This window comes from Pelecanus crispus, chromosome 5 (genome assembly GCF_030463565.1).
Source record: "Pelecanus crispus isolate bPelCri1 chromosome 5, bPelCri1.pri, whole genome shotgun sequence".
NCBI classification, from domain to species: Eukaryota; Metazoa; Chordata; class Aves; order Pelecaniformes; family Pelecanidae; genus Pelecanus; species Pelecanus crispus.
In genome coordinates, this window is record NC_134647.1 from 40,924,486 (window position 1) to 40,949,943 (window position 25,458).

Sequence of the window (25,458 nt, forward strand, 5' to 3'; positions counted from 1 at the left end):
GACAGCTGTGCTAGGTACCATATAAATATGTAATCTCCTTCAGACTCCTTTACAGTCTCGGTGTGTGCAACAAAATGGGAAGGTGGAGCAGGTTTACCACAAGGGTTTTTGACGCTTAGAAAAATTTTTTCTTCCCATCCTCACAGCATATGTGCTTATCTAGTTGTTGTCTTTAGACTTCTCCCTCTCCAGGTGTCTGCCAGTTGACACAAGCTCTGAACAGGGGACAGAGCACAAGATAACATACTTGTGGTAGGATAATAATCAGTGATCACAGTTATTCTGCTTAATCAAGTGATTTATTCTTTCCCCTAATAAGAAATGAACATTTTATAAATGAGAGCTGTCTTTCTGCCTTAATATTACATATTTGAATGGATGTCTGCTTTCAAACTAAATGGTCCCAGAAAGCAGCATATGGGGGGGGGGAAGAAAGCACGATGAATATCAAAGCTATCAGTGCCACCTTTCTAAAAGAGATATGTTTTACATAAATGCTACAAATATAAATACATACACTTCTGTAATGGATGGCAGTCATCTTTTTATTTCCAGATTTAGAAATGTACTTTTAAAATCTATAAACATAGCTTTGAAATACCCACAACAGAGTTCTCTGTGGTTGAAAACTTGGTATCAAGAAAGTGGAGAGTCTGTTTGCTATCTTTTAGCACCAAAATCCAAGGTGCAACCTTCACAATCATCAAATCCATTATTGGAGTCCAAAGAATACAAGGTGCAACATCTCTTAAATAGGAAAAGGTTGCCAACAGTTTTAATAAATTGTGTAATTCTTTGCCAATGATAAGAGAATTCAGCCTGCTAATTGTTTGAATTTGGGTTTATTAGGAGGTGAAACTACTGGTGATTTTTTTTTTTTTTAACAGATATTATTCACAAGCATTTTTCTTTTGTGTATGTTGCAAGTTTATGTCATATATCTAGCCACAAATGGCATTCCTACCAGGAGGATAATGTGAGGTAGCTTTGTAGTTAACAATGTTCTTCTCCTTGACAACTTATGTGCCCTCTATTAAAAGATATGATCTGAGTTTAAAAAACACAACAGAAAACAAACAAACAAACAAAAATCCAAGCACCTTTCGTCTTCCCTGAAGACACAGACACATGCTGAGACACAACCATGATCCAAGTTACTGAAGGATTTGAGGGAGTCTGATTTCTGGTGTTGGGCTTTCTTGATGCTTTCTGCTGGAGAATTGGCTGCTTTTAAAGGAAATTAAAAAGAAAATGCCATAACATCTACGGGGGGGGGGGGGGGGGGGGGGGTTGACGGGACGGTGAGGTGGGGGAGAAGGGGGACGGGAGGGAGGAAAGTTAACTAATGTACCTGCCATGGTTAGAAAAATAAAAAAAAAAAAAACCAAAAGCAGCAAAACACATGCATATCTGCTGTGTTTGAGGTTATCCCATCTTCTTAATGATTATAGGAAGCAACTTGAACATGAAGAGGGGGAAGGAATGAAGTGGCTTACGATTTGCGAACAGGTTTTTATTCAGCGCATAGCTTGGATTGAAAATATATAGCCAGCCATGTTAATAGCTCAGCAAACAGTTCCAGGATTGTTTTCTTAGACCATAAATTCAGGACTGTCAAAGTCATTTTAGCAGGATTAATTTCAATTATCCAACTGTAAATATCATCAGAGATTTACAGCTTGATCTCTGATATGCAAATCAAACTGAACATCATATATATCATGTAAACACGGGCAGTTATTTAGCTTTGCAAACATATGCTGCAGACTGTATGTTAAATGCAAGCATTGTTATTTATGCTTTAAGCTTGAGAAATTATTTTCACCAAAGTCAGAACATCCAGTATTTTTTTTTTTTTCTCCAGTTTATCCTTTATATAGACATTGGACCAGTTCTCCATTTTTCTCTCGTTTCTTTCAGTAGTGCAAAATATGGTGGAATTAGGCCACAGAGAAATGCAATTCTGAACTGTCCTGCAGCTGGCCTCAGGGTGAATAAATGTCTGCAAATTGGAGCCATTGTTGGTTTATGTTTGTTGTTTTTCAATCTATCACTTACTTGTTTTCATTTAATACAGTAACTTTTGCCTAGCTCCCCAAAATTTCTCTCCCAATCAAAATTTTATTTTAAAATTCTAAAAAATGTAATTGTTTACATCAATCCTCAGTCATTGATAGTATCCTTTGGTGCATTTGTTCAGGTGCAAATTAAAAAAAGTAACTAATCTATCATGATCACTGTTAATTATCCTGCACAACCACTAATACAGTATCTTGTTACTAAGCTATTAATATATTTTTTTACTTAGTTCCAAATATACACAAAAATAATTCTTGACACCTTTTGCTTTTCTACAAGAAGACTGAGAATTTTCACTTCTTTACCTAGTGTCAGATGTATATGGCAGAAATTAATACATAGTTTATTTAAATAATTCCTTCTTCTGTTCTTAAGCCTACATTAAGACTCTTAGCTTTTGTTATCACTTCTCTCCACTTGATAACTGCTCATTATAGTTTTATTTCTTCTCATAAGAAGCATTTGAATTTGGGGAAATTTAGGGTTAGTATACATTGTAAAGAAATTAAGCAGGGATGGGTTTTGTTTAATTAGAAGCCCCTAATCAACTATAGCTTTCCTTGGAATGATAGTATGCAATGACACTGCACATTTTTTATTATTAACACATCTTGACAGTGTGCAGTGCAAGACATGATTGAGTTGATTTTAAACTGCTGCCATAGTTTTGGTTGGGTTTTTTTTTTTTGCTTTAGTCTCAATAAAGTTAGTTAATGTTGCTTAAATTGCCAAGGTGGCTAGTCAAACTAGTTGCTTTGTACCATCAGAGCAATGTGAAAAGGCACAGAGTTCAGCCTAACTTCTCCTGGCATATTTTACATTCATACTCTGGGTTTTTTTTCTTCCTTTTCCCTTAAGCAATGGACAGCTTTTAAATGAAACATTTACTATCAGATTTGTAGTTATTTTTCACCAGACCAAATGTATCCATATCAGCACACTATTAAAATGTCCTTTGAAGAAACTCATAAAGATTGTCTAATTTCAAAATGGAGCCATACTTTCACATTTTGAATCAGAATGAGGGCGTGCAACCAGTCCTTGTCAAAAGACCCCTTTTCAGATGATGCTTATCTGACACGTTTTTCAGTGGGACAGAAGCCACAAGCTGTTCTGGCCAGATACCATGTTTAATTGATTCCAGTAAAAGTGAGGCTAATCTATTTTCAGAATAGACAAATGTCCTCCAGGAAATTAGAAGGCCGATGGAAGAACTCAGAGGAACTGTGGAAGGACCATCTTTGGGTACTTTGTAATTTCTGTCCTGACAGCACATCACGAAATGCTTGCCATTTTGATAAAGGAGAATTCCCATTGGAGTCCTCTGAGGAGTACTAGAGAGACAACCTGCTATTAATCCCTCAAATCAAAATGAGGCCTATGCCTAAGTCTCCAAATTTATAATTATGCTAGAGATCCATAACACATTTTTCAGGACCAAAGAAAGTCTAAAACCTAGCTGTTATAATTCCCAGAGAGCCAATTGTAAAAATAAATTTGAAGATGTGAATTATCAGGGAAAAAATGATATTCAAAGTATAGCTTTATGGTTAAGGGGAAAATATGGCTTAATCTTCATAATACTGGCAAAGATGAATCTTGAAGTACAAAACTTAATCAAGAAGTGTAGCTTGAACTCCATATTGTAAACTTATTAAATCACATTACAGTTAGTACAAGACAACAGACATTAATAATGAGAAATGTTTAATATTGTTGCCTATTTGCAAGTCAAAAAAACCAGACGAGTCTTACCTAATTTCCATGGAATGCCTAAATTCAGCAAGTGATAGAATTATTTACATTTGGTGAAACTAAGCAAAGAGGTGAAGTGCTTTACTCAAGGCCATGTAGTGCGTTACTACTGAAGCCATCATTAAAAACCTAACTTTCCATTCCTTGGTAACATTAAAAAATGTCAAAATGAATTGTCTTCAAACTTTCCTACAGGGTGAGAAGAAAGAAAATCAGAATTGGATTTCTAGCAGTAATATAGATTAATGAGAAACATATATTTATATGATTATTATTTATTTGTCACTTAAAGGATGCAGTGATAAAGCAATGCTGGGCTTGTTTGCAGTTGCATAGCAATGTTCAAACCACACATATACTTAGAGATATTAAAAGCATATGCTGCTAATGATATTACAAAGACTCTGACATTAACTAATCGCCACTTGGGACACACTTTGTGACATAAATTAATCACCATTTGGGACACAGTAGAAACATGCCTTCATGGAATTACACTGTTAAACATGACAGGAATTGTGTAGCTTCCGCTGAAATGTTTGTATTGGTGGTTGTTGGCTACAGATCTAGATAAATGAATGTCCTCTGTGCTTTTTACTGGAACTGTCTATGGCAATTTAGCCTGTACGTAAGAAACGTATTTGAATTTCTTAGTAGTTAAAATGACAATTTTTTTAAATATGAAAAATATTTTGAGTTTTTTCCTAAAGCGTTGTATTCCAGTTGCCTTCTGTCAGCCCAGGGATGCACAAATTTCCTAAATTATGTATAGTTCGCTGCGAGATTCCTGTTGGACAGCAGAATGCTTTATTTGCTTGAACTGCTAAGGTAATATGATCTTCTGTAAGTTGGACACCTTTCTACCTGGTTTACCTTACTTGTCAAAATGCCTCCTAGATTCCTTGACAGCTAGTTCAAGAGCGGGATGAATTATAAAGGTAATACTTAGGCTTCCTTCCATCAAATCCTAAACAAACCAACTGGCAAGTCCAGAAAACTTAGTCTACTTTGACCATGTGTACTGTAGTAGGCTCAGGGTTTTTTTTCTCTCTCTTTGACAATGTGCAAGTTGAATTCCTTGTCTTATTTGCAAGTGTGCAGGTATTATAACTATGGCTTCTGCAAAATATTGTTCAGATCTTGACAGGGTGTTTCCACTGTCCTACATTCAGTATTCAAATGCAAAGGATCAGCACTGCAGACATTCAGCACGTTTTCAGTCATAGTATAGTTTTTCACCAACTGTCTAGGCCTGTTATACAATCATTTTCTTTCTCCTTCATGTTACATTTACTCATTACTGGCAGTCTTTTCTTTATCTAACCTGTTTTCCTAGAAATACTGTCTTACAGTACCTCAACCAAAACAAAAATGAATTGTACCAACAGAGAGTAATTCATACAGCAGTGAAAGCTGTCAGATATTATTACAGAATTCAGTGAAGACAACAGTTCATTAAAATGATGTATTTCAATCATCACAACCATATCTTGTCAGTACCAGTTAGTGCAAATATTACATGTATAGTCTGTGATACAAGTTGGAGTAGTTATCCAAAATCACAGTGTGCCGCAATACAAGTAATTGTAGATTGTTTCCCTGCTCGCATCTCCAGTGAATTAACAAGAACAGGTATATGTCTAACTGTTCATAAGCAGCAGTACTTTGATAGGCATATCCACCTGAATGTTGAACTATTTTTAGCTGTTAATGTCTTCTAGTTGGAAATTAGATGAGTTGGTCATTTGATCACAAATTTAAAGTCTGCTGTAATGGATGCCCTTATACACGCAAATTCCTGTTGTTTGAATTCTTGTCCTCTGGCTCCAGGCAGTCTTCAGAGATGTATGTGTGTGATGCTTTTGGGGGTTGTTTTTTAATTTTTTTTTCTTTCTTCTCCTTGCCCTCCCCCCCCACCCCCCCCAAGTGTTCAAACTTTAAACAAAAGCTTGTATTGCCAGATTATTTTCTCTTCCAAATGCTGGAATTCTAGTTGTCTACCATGTGTATCCTGTTAAAGCAAACTACATTCATCTTTGATTAGCTTCAGCTGGAATATGAACACAAGTCACATCTTAATCCTTAAACAATGACTTCTTATGTACAAAAAGGGTCTCCTGGGTCTTTTATTGAAGTTGGAAGACATGGAATTGTGTTTGTATCTTTTTAAAATATGAATTAATATAATTCTCAGCCCAAAAGTGGATCCTTTTCTCAGTGACAGTTTTCAAAGACCATGGGGCTCATTTCTGTTCTAAATCTTAAATTTCCCTAAATGGTAGGACCACATACATATAATACAATTTCTTTGGTACCCTGCGCGGATTTTGTTTGAGCCAGATCTCAGAGTCTTCAGAGTAAACTTGGAAAGCTATAAGCGTAATATCCACACGATACAAGTGGTTAAGTCTTTGAAATGTTTACATAGCCAGTCTGACACTTCTTGTGAAAGTATGGGGGGGGTTGCCTTAGTGGAGGTGAAGCTCAGGATGAAGAAAACAAAAATTTTGGCAACCTCCCTTCTGCACTTCCAATATTCAGAGTAGGTTTTCTGATGTGAATTGAGACACACAACATCATGCAAATCTCATTCTAGACTGGCCAACATCTTTCCTAGCTGGGTGATTCCCAGTTAGGTGAATTGATTGTTCACCATCTGAAAGACGATATTTCTGCATGTATTTACTGAACTCAGAGCCTGCAAACACATGTGTATCCATGGGAAACCTATTAAATATGTATTGGAATTATCTAGTTGATGCAAAACCAATGAATTTCTTTATATTTTAGTATCTTTTTCAAACATATTTCTGTCACTGAAACAAAAATTCTAGATAATAGTCTTAATATTGAGACTGCAGTAAAATGTCAACAAAATTTGTGAATTACTTAATACCAAGCAGATAGTCATGGACCATTTCTGTTGCATAAAGGGCATGTCAGTTAGCTACACAATGTGAACATAGTTGGAAGTTATACTTGTATCTCTCCTCTGAAGTTCTAAGAAAAAAATAATATTATATGTGATCTTCTGCAGTTATGTTCTCCTGACTAAAAAGCCCTTTTCATAGATTTTTTTCATATCAGAGTTTGTTTCATAGTAATATAGATCTGAGCTAACTGTGTTTGGAAGGTTAAGATGAAAATAAGGGCTTGAGGAAGCAGTATGCAATACTAGGTGTGAAGTTAGCAGCTAGCACTACTGGTTGATGAAAACTTAATTCTAAGTGTGTCAGCCTTTTAATTCTTATCAGGTTATCACTCATGGCTTGACAATACTTTGATTACATTTCCAGCAGCTACAGCAATAGTATGAACTAACCTTTGCGATGTGCAGCTGAAGATTTTAGCAGTGACTTGCTGGAGATACATTTACCAACAGGATAAGATGATGTCACAACCTCTAGAAGTGCAATGCCAGTATTATAATCTTGGCAAGTACTGATCTGTTAGTTATTAAATACACCAGTTGGGCTTTTGGGACCAGAATTTGAGATCCTGATCACTGAGCTTCTCTTCAATATGCTTTTAGACATACTCATATGAGGAACCACTTCATGTGCCTATGCATGTAAAGTGAACAGTTTTTGCATTAGCAAGTTTGGGAAGAAAATGAGGATAAGATCATCCCACCTCGATAGGTAGATATCCTACCTCCTCCTACTCTGGTGTTGAGTTCTCAGAGAAGTTGCTACGTTTTCCAGTCCTGTGGTGTTGAGCATTGAAATCTTGCACACTGTTAGGAATGGATTAGATGTTCCAAACTGTTCTGATTTTCTCTCAGGCTGAGACCAGATTCTTTTCAAAAGGACCGAAAGGTACACTTCTCGAATTTATTTTGGTCAAATCTGAGTAATTTGCTATCAAAATTTAAATATTTTTAAATTAATCACTAAATAAAGCAAAGGACTCTCTCCCCTTGAGAATTGGGATATAAGTTCAGATCTATAAAAGGAGGAAACTAAACTAGTACTCTTATATTTTGCGCATGTGTTTCAACGTAACCTTTTCCTCCAGCTGCTGACAGAGGGAAATACAGCCCTTTCCAGCTCCATTTTGGGAGTGGGGTATAATATAAAAATGGGCTTGCCAGAAGAAAGCAGCAGAGCGGTGGAAGGTAGCCTTGGGAATTTAGCCCTTCACACTCTGTGTTTGACTAGTTTTCCTGCTGAAAACACAGAGCTGGTCCCATAGTTTGCTAGGATGATCTGAACAAAAATGCTAACACCTGTAGCTTAAATCAGTAGGCCAGGCTTTTTATTCCTTACTCCAGCAGCTGCTTATTAGAGAACTAGAATGATATTGTTTTTGTTGTGGCTCCGTGTCTAAGAGCACAGCAAATCCATTATTCATAATATCTTCCCAAGTTCACAAAGCCATTGAATAGTGCTGCATATCTGCTTAAAGCTGCCACCCACTCAAACCCATTTTATTTGGACAAATAAAGAAACTGCACTGAAGAAAACCAATTTGAAAACACACTGAAATTCATTTTCCTCACTTAAATATTAAAGTCCTTATATTTATTGCATTTCAGCCATGTTGTACTGTTTTCAAAAAGGATTTGCTCATTTAATAGGTCTAAAGGAATTCCAGTAAATTTAAAATATAGAAGAAAATAAACTAACGTTTGACAAGAGTAACACCGCTTTTTATGCAGTGAATCTGCACTCCGTAGATTAAACCCATCCATTAATATTCTGTGTAACTGCCTACTAATTTACAATACCACAGTACTGGCTCAGGCTCTCATGGTTCTCTGCAGTATTGCAACTGGCTGTTGTTTGGGTTTTTTTTTTAATAAAATAGTTTTTTATTTGAAAAAAGAGAAGGACTAAAGTTCCTGGTTTGCAATGTAGTAATAAATAAAGAGGGGTCTCTAACATTCACTTGCCATTGCATTTTTTAATTTGGGACTGTAGGGGGTTTTATCTGATTTTTTTGATAAAGGCGTTTTCTTTTACATATCAGAAAACAGTAAGACAGCTTCTGGTAGAATCATTCATGGTGTACGTATAGTTTTGGTGCCTAATGCATTTGTATGCAATGTTCAGTGAGCACAGCTTGCAGAAGTCCCTTTATGTGTGCATTGAACACTGTTAAGTTACCCATGTTGCTTACATGAGTCTTCCTGAATATGGGTTGCGATTAAGATATAGAGATGTCAGTCTAATCTCATAAAAAAAAAAAAAAAAAAAAAGAAGCTGGTGAAATTAAATTATGAAATGCTAGTACTGCTTTCTCTATCCCATATGGAATTTCATCATTATAAAGCTAGACCAGCAGATGGATTCTGAGGTAAATTAATGGTGAAGATTTTGTTTGTTTGGGGTTTTTTTTTTTGGGGGGGTGGGGGGGTGGGGTTGGAGACTTATTTTGAGGGCTGATAGCTGAACTGTTAGTTTTCTAAAAACTGTGTGGATGCTAGTTGAGTCCTATATATTTATTCTGCTAGTCTCCTATATAGTTCTGGTTTCAGTTTTTCCCTTCTGTCTGTAGTTTTACAACAGTTGATTTTTTTGGAAGGAAAGCAAGAATTTTGTTTTAGAAACAGTGAAAACCTAGGTCATCCTTCATGCAATTTAATGCCTACTCTTAGCAGACACAAGCCCTGAGAGAGTCACTTCTTGTTCTTCGGTGAATCGTAGAATCATAGAATGCTTTGGGTTGGAAGGGACCTTTAGAGGTCATCTAGCCCAACCCCCCTGCAGTGAGCAGGGACAGCTTTAACTAGATCAGGTTGCTCAGAGCCCCATCCAACCTGACCTTGAATGTTGCCAGGGATGGGGCCTCTACCACCTCTCTGGGCAACCTGTTCCAGTGCTTCACCACCCTCACTGTAAAAAATTTCTTTCTTATGTCTAGTCTAAATCTATTCTTCTTTAGTTTAAATCCATTACTCCTTGTCCTGTCACAACAGGCCTTGTTAAAAAGATTCTCCCCATCTTTCCTGTAGGCCCCCTTTAAGTACTGGAAGGCCGCAATAAGGTCTCCTTGCAGCCTTCTCTTATCCAGGCTGAACAACCCCAGCTCCCTCAGCCTGTCCTCGTAGGAGAGGTGCTCCAGCCCTCAGATCATTTTGGTGGCCCTCTTCTGGACCCACTCCAGCAGGTCCATGTCCTTCTTGTGCTGAGGGCTCCAGAGCTGGACGCAGCACTCCAGAAGAGGTCTCACCGGAGCAGAGTAGAGAGGCAGAATCACCTCCCTCGACCTGCTGGCCACGCTTCTTGTGATGCAGCCCAGGATACGGTTGGCTTTCTGGGCTGCAAGTGCACATTGCTGGCTCATGTCCAGCTTTTCATCTACCAGTACCCCCAAGTCCTTCTCTGCAGGGCTGCTCTCAATCTCTTCATCCCCCAGCCTGTATTGATGTCAGGGGTTGCCCCGTCCCAGGTGCAGGACCTTGCACTTGGCCTTGTTGAACCTCATGAGGTTCACAGAGGCCCACCACTCCAGCTTGTCCAGGTCCCTTTGGATGACATCTTGTCCTCCTGGCGTGTCAACCACACCACTCAGCTTGGTGTCATCTGCAAACTTGCTGAGGGTGCACTTGATCCCACTGTCTATGTCATTGATGAAGATCTTAAATAGCACCGGTCCCAGTACAGACCCCTGAGGGACTCCACTTGTCACTGGTCTCCATGCGGACATCGAGCCATTGGCCACAACCCTCTGGATGCAACCATCCAGCCAATTCTTTATCCATCAAACGGTCTACCCATCAAACTCATATCTCTCCAATTTAGAGAGAAGGATGTTGTGGGGGACTGTGTCGAACGCTTTACAGAAATCCAAGTAGATGACATCCATTGCTTTTCCCTTGTCCACTGATGCAGTCACTCCTTCATAGAAAGCCACTAGGTTGGTCAGGCAGGACTTGCCCTTGGTGAAGTCGTGCTGGCTGTCTCAAATCACCTCCCTGTCCTCCACGTGCTTGAGCATATCTTCTAGGAGGATCTGCTCCATGATCTTCCCAGGCACAGAGGTGAGGCTGACAGGTTGGTAGTTCCCAGGGTCCTCCTTTCTTCCCTTTTTAACAATGGGCACAACATTCCCCTTTTTCCAGTCAGCAGAGACTTCACCTGACTGCCATGACTTTTCAAATATCATGGAGAGTGTCTTGGCAACTACATCAGCCAATTCCCTCAGGACTCTGGGATGCATCTCATCAGGTCCCATAGACTTATGTACGTTCAGGTTTCTCAGGTGGTCTCGAACCTGATCTTCCCTTACAGTGGGAGGGGCTTTACCCCCCTGGTCCCCATCTTTTGGTCCATCGATTCGGGAGGGGTGAGGACAGAGGTTGCCGGTGAAGACCGAGGCAAAGAAGTTGTTGAGTACCTCAGCCTTCTCCTCGTCCACTGATACAAGGTTGCCATTCTTCTTTATTGGGGGTGTACACTTTCTTTAACCTTCCTTTTCTGGTTGATATACCTGTAGAAGCCCTTCTTGTTATTCTTTACATCCCTTGCCAAATTCAGCTCCATCCTCGCCTTGGCCTTCCTGACCCCCTCTCTACACAACCGGGCAGTTTCCCTGTACTCCTCCCAGGACACCTGTCCCTGCTTCCACTGCCTGTGCAGTTCCCTCTTACTCTTTAGTTTGACCAGCAGGTCTCTACTCAGCCATGCTGGTCTCTTCCCTTCCTTGCCTGATTTCTTACACTTGGGGGACTGATAGCTTTTGTGCTCTATGGAAGGTGTCCTTAAAGATCTGCCAGCTCTGTTCTGTTCCTCTGTCCCTGAGGGCCATTTCCCAGGGGGTCCTTCTGACTAACTCCTTGAAGAGCTGGAAGTTTGCTTTTCTAAAATTTAGTGTCCTGACTGTACTCCTCACTTTTCCCATGTCCCTCAGGAGTGTGAACTCCACCAACGTGTGATCACTGCAGCCCAGGCTACCTCCAGTCTTGACATCACTGATGAGCTCACTTGCATTGGTGACCATCAGGTCTAGTGTCGCATCCCCTCAGGTAGGGGTGTCTATTACCTGGCTTACGAAGTTGTCGCCTATACATTCTAGGAATCTCCTGGATTGCCTACGGCTCACTGTGTTGCTTTTCCAGCAAATGTCGGGGTGGTTGAAGTACCCCAGTAAGACGAGAGTCTGCAAGCGTGAAGCCTCCCGGAGCTGGAAGAAGAAGGCTTTGTCAGCAGGCTCCCCTTGATTAGGAGGCCTGTAGTAGACACCAACCACAAGGTTCCGTTTGTTGCCTCTGTGAGACAAGTCTTCTCCTTGTCAGCTTCTGCCTAATTCTGATGAAGTCATGTAACAAAATTCTCACCTAAGCAGATATTACAGGGTGGGCTCCCTTCATTTGATAGGCACAAAGAGTTGGATCTTTAAGAGTGCCTGAAGGGTTGATTGAAAATCTGTTGGAGCAGGCACATTGTCACTTTTGAAAATCCCATTAAGAATCTAATTGATTATTTAGGCTATATGAGTCTGATCCTCTGCATTGTCAGGGAAGTTTGGAAATCTCATCTTAAATGTGCAAAGTTATAGAGAATATGCTATGATAGATCTCTACAGGATGAACTCTGGGTAGGCTTTGGCAAGGTATTGTAGACTTTAGTGTTACAGGAGTAGCATTTTTTAAAAATGTGCTGTTGTATATGGTTACAGACTTAAAATCCTATAAAAAGCAAATATTTATTGCATTTGTCAGTGGCTTTTCAGAAGAAATAGATCAGATCAGCCTCACAGTAAGATACCAGGATTCAACAAAAAATGTGCATTCCAGTATAGCATAGTAAGTTTATCTGGTCTTCTGGTGTAAAGATATTTCAAATTTTATTTTTCATTCTCAAATTTCTCATTTTCTGTATTATGTGTGATCAATCAGTAGTTGTGCATATGATGCCATATTCTTTATCTACCAATGCAATCAATTAGAAGAGTGAAATAAGTGATGAAAAGGAAGAGAATAAAAGAAATGACAAAGAAATTCTTCAGGGTTCTTGAAATGCACTGTAAAGGAGATCTGCATATTGAGTTTAGATAGCTCACCTTTTTCCCAATATTTTATTTGAACAGCAGGAACCTAAAACTGTACAATAACCTCTTTGAATAGAACTGGTCTAATATAAGCATTAATTAATAATATTAATAATAACACACAAAAAATTAAATCACATGGCAGAGATCCATCTGTTATCTTTCAAAATCAACAGCAGTAAGATCTTGGATGAATTAACAGAGACATCTGGGTTTAGTTGTTCAGGGCTAGCCAGCAAAGGCAGAAGTTTTACCTGTAAATTTTTTGTATTTAAAAAAAAAGGCAAAAATAATAAAACCATGGCAGCTTCCATATTGACTGTGAAAACAGGACATTGGTTCAATGCTGATGTCAGCTGATATGATAACTGAGGATAACCCACTGTCACCAGGGAGCGAGACTTTGCTTATTTGGCTGCAGAACTGCTGAGCAGAAAACATGCTTGTACTAGTTCTGCAGTGTTGAATGTCGGCTTAAATGGTTTAGATCTATTTTATTATTACTGAGATTGTGCTTATCTGATTATCTAGTACCAATATGCCTTGAGGGAGTAGGAGATAATTGTTTAATAAAATAAGGCTATGGTTTTCAATAAGAAATTTCTGGTGCTGCCTTCTTTAACTGTCCAACAAAAAAAAAATCCCTTAAGGAAGCTTGATTTTCAGAAAGTGCTGAGCAAGGATTAGAGCCAAAAAATAATATAAGCAGCACATGTACCTTTCTGAACCTGAGTGCACCTTGCCCCTGGATTGATGTCAATAATTCTGGGATAGATGATTATGCTTTCTGTATATTGCAAGGGAGAACCAGACATCTCAGAGAAAGATTGTGGTCCTGTGGTTCCCGTCCTAAGGACTGAAATGGCATTTTATTTAATAACTATGAAATACAGGAGCTGGCCTTGGAGGGGGACCGCTTCAGATCTTGTCACTCTGAGTGCTGTGACCATTGGTCTGCAGAATTTCTTTTCTTCAGCTGACTGAATTTATTTTCATCACATAGACTCAATGAAAAAGTTAGAAAGTTATAGCCATGAACGGATGGTGTAATACATCTATGTTGACTTTCCTGAGGCAGAGGGAAGAACTAAACCTAGATTTTGAAGTTTGATCGAGGGATCTAGGGTGTGCGCTCCTGCATCATGTTAGGAGTGGGTACCAATGCACTTTATGTGGGGTCCAAATCCCATAGGTACACGTTACATATTCTGGGAATGTCTGCTAAGTTGAGTTCCTTAGAGTAGTGTTAACAAATTTATTGTTTCTGACTAAGTTCAGATTACAAATTGTTAAATATTGTCAGGATAAAAATACTTTAGACCATTCCCAGACATCAGTCTTTTACTGGTATTTACAAGCAAGACCAAGGGTTTGTATATGACCAAGACAGTGCTTGGAAAGGGCGCTTATTAAGATCTAGTTTTTTGATATAAATGCCTAAATCTTGTTCCTGTCCCATGACTTTCAAAGTAACTTCTATTGACCTGATTCTAACCTTGGGAAAATGTGGCCCTTTTCAAATGTAGAATAATCCAAAGTTGAAGCAGATAAAAATGTGTCTCACTTCTGAAAAATTTGGATTGAAAGTAACATGCTACTGTTTAAACTAAAGTAGCTGAAATAAAATATCAAAGTTGATTTGGAGCCCAGTTTCAATGGAAAGTGAGCTTTTGCAACAGCTGTTGCCATGAGGTGAAAAATGCCTGGTGCTGCCAACAATTAGGTATTGACTAGTGAGATTTTAAAGATACTTTGACAAGGTACAGAGTTCAACTGAGCCTACATAGTAAAAAGTAATGAAGAATATATTACAATCTGGTATGAAAATATATGTGCTATATTGCAAAACTTTTAATCTCAGCAGTTGCCCTCTTGGAACCAACTGCAATGTTATAAAAGTGTTCCTCGCCCTCCTGAAGACAGACCTGGCAACTGCAACCCTTCGTCTGCTGTTAGGGTGGACATGGTGTGCTGGCTGCCGAGGCGTTCAGGCTTCTCTGGCCTCCCTTGCTACTGTGACTCAATCCAGAACAGCTACACATGAAAAAGGGGTTGTTTCAATTCGTGATGATTGCTTGTTGGTGTCTCTGAGACAGCTGTGGAAGTACTAATTTCTGTTGCTATTTTTAGGTTAAGTTTGGCAAAGTGATGTGTCTTCTGGTCCTGGTTCAGCTGAACATTTAAGAAAATACTTACATTTAAAGACGTGCTTAGTTCCAGATAGCATCTGTAAAGGATTCTACAGCATCACTATATTGCTTCAGAAATCAGTCTGATCTTGTAATTGTGGATACTGTTCTTCTCACACAATGACACTTATTTTGGGTGTGCACTGTGATTATATAAGTTTAATTACATTGATAAAAAATCATACCATTAATGGGGAAAGTTAGAACAAAAAGACTGTAAAACATTCTTAAGTAGAGCTCTTATGCCTTATTGTTTTATCTTTCTTTTTTAAAAAAATTAAGCTTCACACCAAAACCCCTTTATCTGGAAGCAGAAAATAATACAAATAATACTACTTCTTACAAAACACTTCATTTGTTCAAAGAAATGTAAGAAGTTAAGAGGCTAAACCTTCAGTATAATTATGAGCAGATTCATCATTCATGTTTGAAGCCAATAAAAAAGGAGCTAGATTATTGGCATACACTGTTAGTTTTTCATACCTTCTAGTGAAAGCCTAAATAGAATATTATTAATTCAGTAATTTGTGCTTTTCACTCATTAAAAAAAAAAAAAATAAAGCTATTGTAAATCATATTTATTATTCTCAGTGTTTATCAGAATAGATCCTGGTTTTGAGTAGTATTCAAATGACTCAAAGAATGTAATGTAATTGTTTGTATTTCCTTTTTGTCTACTTTTGCTAGGTAGCTCTAACCAAACATGGTACCTATGAAAGTCTTTTGTTCTGTAAAACCCAGCCAACCACTATCTCTGTGCATTCTATGCAGAAACACGCTCAATAATCAATGGTAGAAAATAAGGGTTCTTATTATTTCTCAGGCTAGCATCAGGCAGTCAAGTCTATGTTCAACACCATAGCAACCAGTGTGTCCTTAAAATTTTGCCTTTGTGCTTTTTGTCTGAGAGTATTTTTTTCTCAGTGATATGTCTTAGTAAGCTGATCAGTATCTCACTAGTAGTGGAAGTTTCCACACACTCAATAAATACACAGCTTCTACTAAAATAGGTATAGTAGACCTCTTCCAGAAAAATAAACAGAATCATAGAATCGTTTAGGTTGGAAAAGGCCTTTAAGAACGTCCAGTCCAACCATTAACCTAACATTACCAAGTCCACCACTAAACCAATTAAGGGTAGAGTAATAATTAATTTCATGTTTCCTGGCTTGGTGGCTGGATTATTTTTTAATGAAAGTAAAACTAGGAATCATTAAGGTTGGAAATACGGTGTTATAATTGGCTACTTTTCCAGTAATACATGTTCTGCTACATAAATTACAAGGAATTGAGACAAATAAGCATTTTAATCCCAAAGGTAAGGCATGAAGTTTTGCAGCCCCTTTCTCCTGCATTTATAGAATAGTATTTCAAGGATTGTGATTATTCGGCTGTTATCTAATTTCACTGCAGAATAGAAATCTGACTGGAGCATTGCTTTCTACTGGTTAATTATACATTTATTAGGGGAGTTTTGACCAAATGTCCCTCACTATTAGACCTTGCTGAATCTGAAGTTCAAGCTATTAGACTTCACTTAATGTTAATACATTGCCCTCTTTTTCTGTTCTGCATGTGCTTTTTTGTATTTTTTTTTTGTGTGCTCAGGTATGTTCAATTTTCCCTTTCTGGGCATTGTTTGCCAAAGAGGCTCTTTCAAGTTACAGAAATAGGACAAAGTAATTTTTAGAACAGCAAAATATGTAAGGAGGCAAGGTCCCTGGAGGTGAAATGAATTTCCAACGCAACACAACAAAATAGCTTTCCTGTTCTGTTCAGATGTTGCTGTTGACTGAGTAGCTTGTTAACAGCACACAAATGCGTAAACGGTAGCAAAGCTGTGCACTGCGAGTGGAGGTGGCACCACAGAGTAAGAGAAGCCCATATCTGTAGTTTGAGTTGCAGGAAAGGTCTACAGACGAGCTTATGGGCACACTATAATGGACTTGCTTTTGGCCCACATTGCTCCTGTATGTTGATTTTAACACTTACATGGTGCTTGCAAGGTTGAACTTCAAAATATCTGGGACTAGACTGGGCTGGGGAGCACTCAGCGTGCTCAGACCTCATAAAATGAGATCCAAAGTTAAGGGCAGTCAATGCTCAGGCGTTGCCTTTTAGTTTTCTCTTAGAGTTTTGCTGAAAGGGAGGGCTTGCAATACATGTTAGACAAATTCAGCCCGGACCATGGGCTTGCCTGAAGGTGTAGTTGCATCCTGTGTGAGCACAAAAGCCTGCCCTGTGTGTGCAAGGTGTTCCTTATAAAAGCAGGGCAAGAAGAGGATTTTGACTGCAGTTTGCACTTGCAGCAGGGCGGTATCTGTTCACCTACTAGATCACTGCAGTCTTCATTTCTGATTTCAGCAGGAAATGACACAGGGCTGGTGATGGTTTTGTTGAGTCTTTATAAATAGGTGTTAAATGCAAGCTGCCATGCTCAGTTCAGCTCCTGAAAAGTAAGGGGAAAAGAACTTTGCTAAATTGCAAAGAAGAAATTTCCACTCTGAAAAATAAATTGCTGCAGCTTTTCAAAACTTATCAAACAAGACAAAAACGTAACTATTAAAGTTGACTTATGCCCTTTTAATTAAAAGAAGCAGTTTGATCCATTTCAGAACCTCTGTGTTTTAAGAGTATGACTCCTAAGTTCTCATGTTTCTCAAGGAGGTCTAAGAAATGGAAGTAACAGTATTTTATTGCAGACTTGTAAACTTGCGGAGTCAGATGAGTGATGTTTGTTTATATACCTAGAAAATATTAATAAAACACTTATATCATGTTTGGGGTTCTTTCTTCCTTGGCTAAGCCCTCCTAGTTGCTCAGACTTTGCTTTTGGCAGAAGGAGGAGGAAAATGACAGAGGAAGGGAAAAAATTGCACCCTTGAACTTACCAGTTAAGTCCATACCGCTTCAGAGATCAGTTTCCTTTTACACGCTCAATTTACGGTGCACTAGACCAAAAGCCTGAGCTGTCAGGCTCCTGTGGTGATAAACCTGGATCTAATCCCACTCCTACTGACATCAGTGGCAAACCTTGTGCTGCTTTCAGTGGGAGCAGGACTTACACACCATGCTCGTTGATTCAGCCAGCCTTAGCTGGCCGAGCTCAAAGCAGCCTCTGATGTGAGTGATGACAGAAAGGTTTAATAGTTAATCCTGCTTCTGCTCACTGTGAATTTAAAAAGTGTAACAATTAAAAATCTCCGAAACCAACAATATAAAGTGATTTCACATGATTTAGTAACTTAGGAGTAACTCTGCAAACTAACCCTTGCTAGAGAAACCCTGACTTACAGCTTCTTTTAAATTGGGGCATTGCTCTTTGTTTTGCAGAGCACTTGGATTGGAAAGATGAAAACATTCCATGAGTGCTGAGTATTAAGATAAATTACACAAAGATTTAATTCATATTTTATTTTTAAATATTTATAAATATTTGGGAAGAAATGTTTACATTTTCACAAAAACAGTAGTAGCATATGCTTTACCACTTCATTTTCAGTGTCAAACACTAGTTTGAATGAGGGCACAATTTGAAGAGATCTTCATTGTATTAAAGATAACTAATAATTGAACAAAGTGGCTCATTGACAGCATCATGCTGGCATATATCTTTTCAGAGACAAATGTAAGTTATAGGGGAAGTGTCCCCATATGTCGACGTCTTATAAAAAGGGTTGCATTTAGTGAAATAATAGGGCAAGAAAAAAAATCATTGTCATAAATGATGGTAGGCACTTTTTACTGAAATACTGGTAGTTTTACATTCTTGACATGAATAATTGGATGTCTCATATGTGAAGCTGCCTAGAAATAAAATAGAAGTCATAAAATGTAAAGACATGATAGGATGCATTTATAACAGCATAAACCAAACTGGCATTTTAATGTCTTAAGCCAGCTCATTTGCTATACTTGCCCATTGATCTTGGCTAGAAAAGTTCTATGTCTAATTTAAGCACATTTTGGGGATAAAGCCATATAATGGGAAAGTGATAGGATTTGTTTTTGTTAAAAGTATTCTCCTTTTAACTGTTGCAATTATATCACTATAACAGGATTGGAAGCTGGTGGTTGTGTGACTTTACAAAACTTCCTCAGAAATGTTGTGTCCACCTTCACAGCAGGTGACTTTCTGGTGTAACTTACCTGGACATTTTACTTGATAGTGGTTGCAGGTCACATAGAAGAATGTTATTCAATAGACATGAGAAAGAGTTTAATTTAACGTTTGTTCCATGGGATGATTTGAAAGAGTAGTAGTTGTGAAAAACAGAGTGTTTGTGCATTTAATATATTCCTTTGGAAGGCATGTAAAAAGATGGTTGGTAGATGCACTGACTCAAAAGTGTATGCTTAAAAGCTCATTGATTTTGATTGACTGTATAGGTGCTTTTAATTACCATGCTTGAAATGAGACTTAATATGGCATGGCAATAAAATAAGTAACTATGACTACCTAACTAATCATTGAAATGGTATCACCCCCTGCCCCCCCCCAGTTTTTCCAGCTGGAGCTGAACATAGAAGCCATGTGCTTTAAAAAAAAAAAAAAAGTCAGGAAAGGAGGCAGAGCTTGTCCTGTTCTCATAGGATTGCTACTAAGCATGTGTTGGGTGTTTTTTTTAAAACACTTTTAAACAGCAAAAGAATTGGCAACATGTAATCCCACTTGTCACTCTGGTTTGCTGTGTGTCTTTGGAAATGAGTACTAAGCTGGTGTGGAGCACTGCAGGTTGTCCAATGCTTTGTGCTCTGTATAGCCTTTAGCAATAAATATGTACCAGGCAATCATAAAATGTTCCCATCAGGGCATGCAGGCTTGTTGTCCTTACTGAGTTTTAACTCCATCTGTGAAGATAGGAAAGTATGCAGGGTAAGAGAATTCTACCGATTATCTGTATTTTCTTTTCAATTATTGTACAGTTGATGAAGTATCTAACTAGTGCATTATTTGGCAACAACCATATGTTAGTGTAGAGGCAACAGCCTGTTAATATTCAGCGCAGTCTTATGTAGGTGGAAATGTTTCATATCTTCTGTTTTCTGTGTGGTTTTACTGAAAGACCTTTTGAATTTGAACGAACCATTCTGGAATCCAATTCTCAAAAGAGAAGTCTCTAAAAATTGAGCAAGTAAAATTTTCCCATCACTGTTGAGCTAGTGATATTGATAATGGTGTGATTAATTTAAATGGCAACATTCATGGTATAGGTGTGCTTCTTATAACTGTAACAGTCTGTCCATGTTTGTTTGAACCTGTTAAGAAAAATCGAAACCTGGTGAGGTAGAATAAAGGCTGATTTATTGATGGACATCATTACCTTACCTGCATTTAAGGGAAGGGAAATTGACTTTGTAGAGAAAAAGAGAACACTGAGGATAATTAGTCATGAGTAAAGAAAATGTGTCAACTGATGTTTTATGTTGAAAAAGTAGTAATAACACAGGTAAAGGAATCGGTGTCTGAGATGAGGTTCAGAATGCAATCTGCAATATACTGAAATACTGAGCAGTATTTCTACCATGGCATCATTTATTCAGGACTTTCTCTGTCTCTGGATGTAAGCGACAAGAGTACTGCAAATGCCTAACCTACTATTCATAGATGATTCCCTCTCTCTTCTGAACTAAAATGTTCAGAGATGGTGAAGCTTATATCCATGAGGCTATGTGTTCATAATGAGAAAAACCCACTAGATAATGAATGTTGCTACAGATTTATGCTAATGTAGATAACCTTGAACCATTGGATAGATATATTAGCTCCCATGAAAAACAGGGTGATGCTCTACCCTTCATATCAACTTCTTTTTTGTGGAAAAAGAACATCTAAATAAAGTGTTCCCCTTTCCAACCAAAAGATAGTTTGTATACAAGACAGTCTTGCTGAAATTATATCTTAGCTGAAAGCAAAGATGAGTTTATTTAATGTAGCAGTTGGAGGTTCTTGGAAATATCAGTCAGTCAGTTACCAGAGTGGCAAATTAAATCTTGAGAGCCAGAGCTCGCTCATCAGTACACAATGATATGGAAGTGGCAAGGAGAGAGACAGACAACTGCATCAGGTCTGGGTATTTATGTTCTTGATGGAAAAGTACAAATCATTTCCTTCCCTTCTGCTGCTGTCATGGTCCATCACTTCAGTCCATTTTCACCTTGCTAAGGGATTCTGAATGGGCCTTCCTGCTTTGGCACCTAATTAATCTCTCACAAGCCTGTTCTTGCATCCTGTCTGCCTGGAATAGTCCATATCTTATGTTAGTGACTCACAAACAGAATATTCTTTTTTTTCCTTTACTCCCCTTCCTTTTCCTATGTTCTTTCACCCAAAGCCCCCACAAGCAAGGTTGAAGGTGTTGTCCTCTCCCTGCCTTTGAAAAGGACATACATACATCCTGTTATTACAGAAAAATATCCCCTTTTCTCCTAGTGGAACACCGTCACACTGTGCTATATAAAGATGTCTATGTTTCAAAACTAATAAGTGCCCACAAAAGTACACAGCAGGATTTTGCTTGTCAGAAAGTGTTCAGCAACTCAAAGTCCTTACAGTGCAACAGGCAAGCAGGAAATCATTGGTCACTCTTAAAAAATGACATACCTATACACAAATGAAAGTATATGATCTGAGATTAAAAAGACATATTCTGTGGTGTAAAACATTACCATGAGACTGTGAAACAAAAAATATTTTATTGAAGTTATTTTATTGTCGTATATCAAGTAATCATGAATATCAGGTATCTTGTGCACCGAGCTCTAACAGCCACAATACTTTATGACTAGTTTAAAATGAGTCCTTGTGATAAAGTAACACAGGTAGTCTATATAACAGATAATACTGAATAGTATAATGTATTATCTATAATAGAAAAACATAGATACTGTAAAATGATACCAGTGGAATCTAATATTCCTTTGAAATATATTTCCTGGATAATATTTCTACTCAGAAACAACTTATCTCCCTTCTACTATCCCTTCTGTGGGGACAGGCTTGGTGTTCAGCTCAGAGCAGCATATGCATTTCAGTCTGGGAAATGGAAAGGCATTAAAATAGATCTGAGAAGTCACTTTGTTAGATCAGTGATCGGGGTAGTGTCCATCAAAACTCTTTAGCTCTACTGGCCTGTATCTGATCTGCAGATACTGATCTTCTGTGTTGTTGGTACAAAACCTGCAAGAGCTCCGAGAGTCTTTTGGTGACACAGGCAGGAAGAAAAGAAAAAAAAAAAATTACATCTTTAATTCCCCCTACTGACAGCTTCCTTAATAAATATTGTAAGAAATTTCTCAGTTAAGAGCCACCCAGTAATCTAATTTGCAAGCCCCAATGATATATTCAGCAGCCAGCTCAAGGGAGGTGTGTTTCTACTGTCAGAATCACATGAGCAGGGAATAAAATTCTGAGCTCTCACTGAAAGCTATAATAATTTATGATGAGTTGTTGGCTTTTATTTTTTCATACTATTTTTGACTCAGCTGAACAAAGAGGATAGAACTGCTCCTGACTTTACATTGATTAGGTTTTTCCATAGTATGTTCACCTACCTGGATGTTTTCACAGGATATAACAATACAAACACTGCAAATTTATGGAGTTTTGTGTATATCTAAAGAAATAATAGACTGAAACCCGTATCAGCATGGGCGACTCTTGTATACAGCCATAATGAGTGGAGAATGCTGGTTCATTTCAATTGTCTCCCCTCTTGACATGCTTGTGTAGGAGTTAAGCCTTTGCTGTTCTATTCAGTTTGAATAATCCCGGATTTGTTTGTTACCTGCTGTGTTGCACTGGTGAGGCATCCTTGGGCTCTTCCTTCTCTTCTCCTGGACTCCAGTTTAAGGAACATTCTTTTCTGCTGTGCATGCAGAAAAGAAAGCAGAAGCCAAAAAGCTTTTATAAACTTGTAGCTATAGAGCCAAATTCAGGCTGTTTTGTGAGAGAACTGATTCTCTACAGCAGTGTCATAGTGGTTGTTTCTCTATTCCTTACAATGGGAAAAGCTTCCGGTCTTGTGTTCCATCTGTATCAGGTTCATACCCTGAATTGAGAAGGATCAATAGTGTTGTCTCAGAAATTAGCTCCTTAAAAGACAAGAAAACAAAACAAAAAGATAAGAAAACAAAACAAAAAACTCTAGGGTTTTACTTCATAGCTGATCAGCTGCAAGAAGGCGGGATAGTTGGAAGTCTTCAGCCTTGAAAGAACTTTCAGAACCATACCACAGAGTAATTCCGTCTGAGCTGTGGTCAGTTCATGGTAAAGACCTTGATACTTGGTGTTCGCCTCTGTTTCCTCACATCTGATTTAAGAACTTATAATGGCTACTGCTGGGGTTCATCCATAGTAAGAGACCTCTTCTTCAGGGAAAAGGCCTCTTGGATGCCCACAGTGACAAGACTTTACCCTCAGTGAAGAACTCCCAGACATCACTTAGTTTCTATAAGTCTTTCTGCAGATCTTGAGAAGAAAGTCAGGCTATCAGCACTCTCTGGCTTTCTTCAAGGTGCATGTTGGCATGGTGCTGTAGATTTCTTAGACCCTTTGTAAGCAAGAAGGAATAAGATATCTTTAAAAAGGAAGTGGTGCTGCCCTATCCTACCTTTTCATCCATGTTCCTTTTAAATTCTACATCAACAAGGTTTTCAAGGATGCACCCAGGAAATATAAAGTGGTGCTTTCATTGTTGCTCCTTACAATTCAATCTTTTAAAACCTACTTCTCCATTTCTTTTTACCTTTCCACTATAGCCTTAATTGTTGGGAAGCAAACACTAACTGGTTTGGTTTGTTTATTTTCTCTGCGGTGTAGTGCTTGGGTGATGAATAGCTGTCAATGTTCATTTTTTTCTAAAGGGTAGCTAGAAAAGATACACGAAACGTGTTACTAATTTACCTTAACTTGTCTCTTGTTCTTATTACTCTCAATGGCAAGTGTTGTATTTCTGTTAATTTCTTTTGCAGTGAGAGATGCAGATATATGATGTGTGGCCGTAAAGATTCAGTCAATAACATTGAGTTTCTTCCGTTCTCCAACACTGTTCTCCCTAGCTCTGCTGACAAGACTTTATCTCTCGGTCTTTCTTGAATTAAAGCAAAGTGATAGCATGTATGGTGTGAGAAAAATGAAAGCCAGTGTAAAATCAAAATAGAAAGGGTGATGTGGCAATAGAATATTCACTAACATTGCTATTATCTTCTGACCAAAAATATCACCATGTAACATTTCCTTGACATCCGAAATGACTGAGTCCTCACAGTGCAACAAATGGACATGCACCAAGATCACTGAATGAACAGGTAGACTTAATTAGGTGGTGGTGGTTTTAGCAGCTGATGGTCTGGGTCTGGAAGACTGCATTGCTGCACACTGCTGTATCAGTTCAATAGACAGAGCAGCTGAAGGTCAGTTTTGTCAGGCTTCTTTTCTAAGTGCTGGCATGTGCTTTCAGTTACATAAAAAGGAAATGGGGGAAAATGTCATAGGAGAAACACAAGCTGCAGAGAAGTCTAATATATTTATTCTTCCTCTAGAAGGGATCCCCACTCCCAGAACTCACTGTTGATTTCTCATGGAATATGTATTTTCTCCATAACATAACACTGTGGGCAGTGTCAGAAACTCTGCATCTCCTCCTTTATTCTTCTCTACCTTCATTCTTTGGTATAGGTATAAATGGATTTAGGACATTGGAGAGTGTATTTGTCCCTGCTGCTTTGCAGACCAAATATGTAAATCCTCGTCAAGTAGAATAGGAGAACAAGGCAAGAGGAATTTTTTTCTCTTTCATCAGAAAATTCAGTAATTACTGCTGCTGTTGTGGTATTTCTCATAGAGCAACTCTTGAAATTCTCAAGTTGCTACTTCAGCTGCTATTACGGTCACTTTGCATTTCTCAAACAGTGTAAAGATACAAGATTCCAGCCCAGAATAGAGAAGGTTGTATTCATGGAAGGGATTTGAGAGGAAGGAGGCAAAGAGCTATTGCTGTGTATTAATAGGTATTGTCATCAGAGCTATACAAACATAAGATAAGAAAAAGTGACATGAAAATGACTGGAGTATTTGAGATGCTCATTAGGCAATTTCTATCTATGGATCATAGAAACAGACTGAATAGAAGGTCATTTAATAATAATCCTGAGCATAAAGCACAACAAGTTAAAATTAAGCAAGTCAAGACTCATTACTCTTAAATGTGTTGGTTTGTAAGAATATTTGATATCCAAATGTGAATAATTCAAAAGGAGAAAAAAAATATTGACATACAAACAAAAGTGAAAAACTCAGTGGAAAAATAGATTTCTGCTGTTTTGTTTTCAATAAATCCTGCAAGGAACTTTATCTTGCGTATGTCTCCATAATCTCCTGTTCATAGCAAATTAACAGAATTATAAAAGAGTTTTTGTTTGATAAACTTATGGAAAAAGC

General features: G+C 38.1%; 1 protein-coding gene across 1 annotated transcript in view; it reads left to right on the forward strand.

The window, feature by feature from the left end:
- SPAG16 (sperm associated antigen 16) overlaps positions 1–25,458 on the forward strand; it is a 432,336-nt gene that overhangs the window by 244,917 nt on the left and 161,961 nt on the right. Inside the window, 2 exon segments of the mRNA XM_075710523.1 lie at positions 23,991–24,103; positions 24,697–24,773. Of these exon segments, the coding sequence (XP_075566638.1) occupies positions 23,991–24,103; positions 24,697–24,773 (190 nt within the window).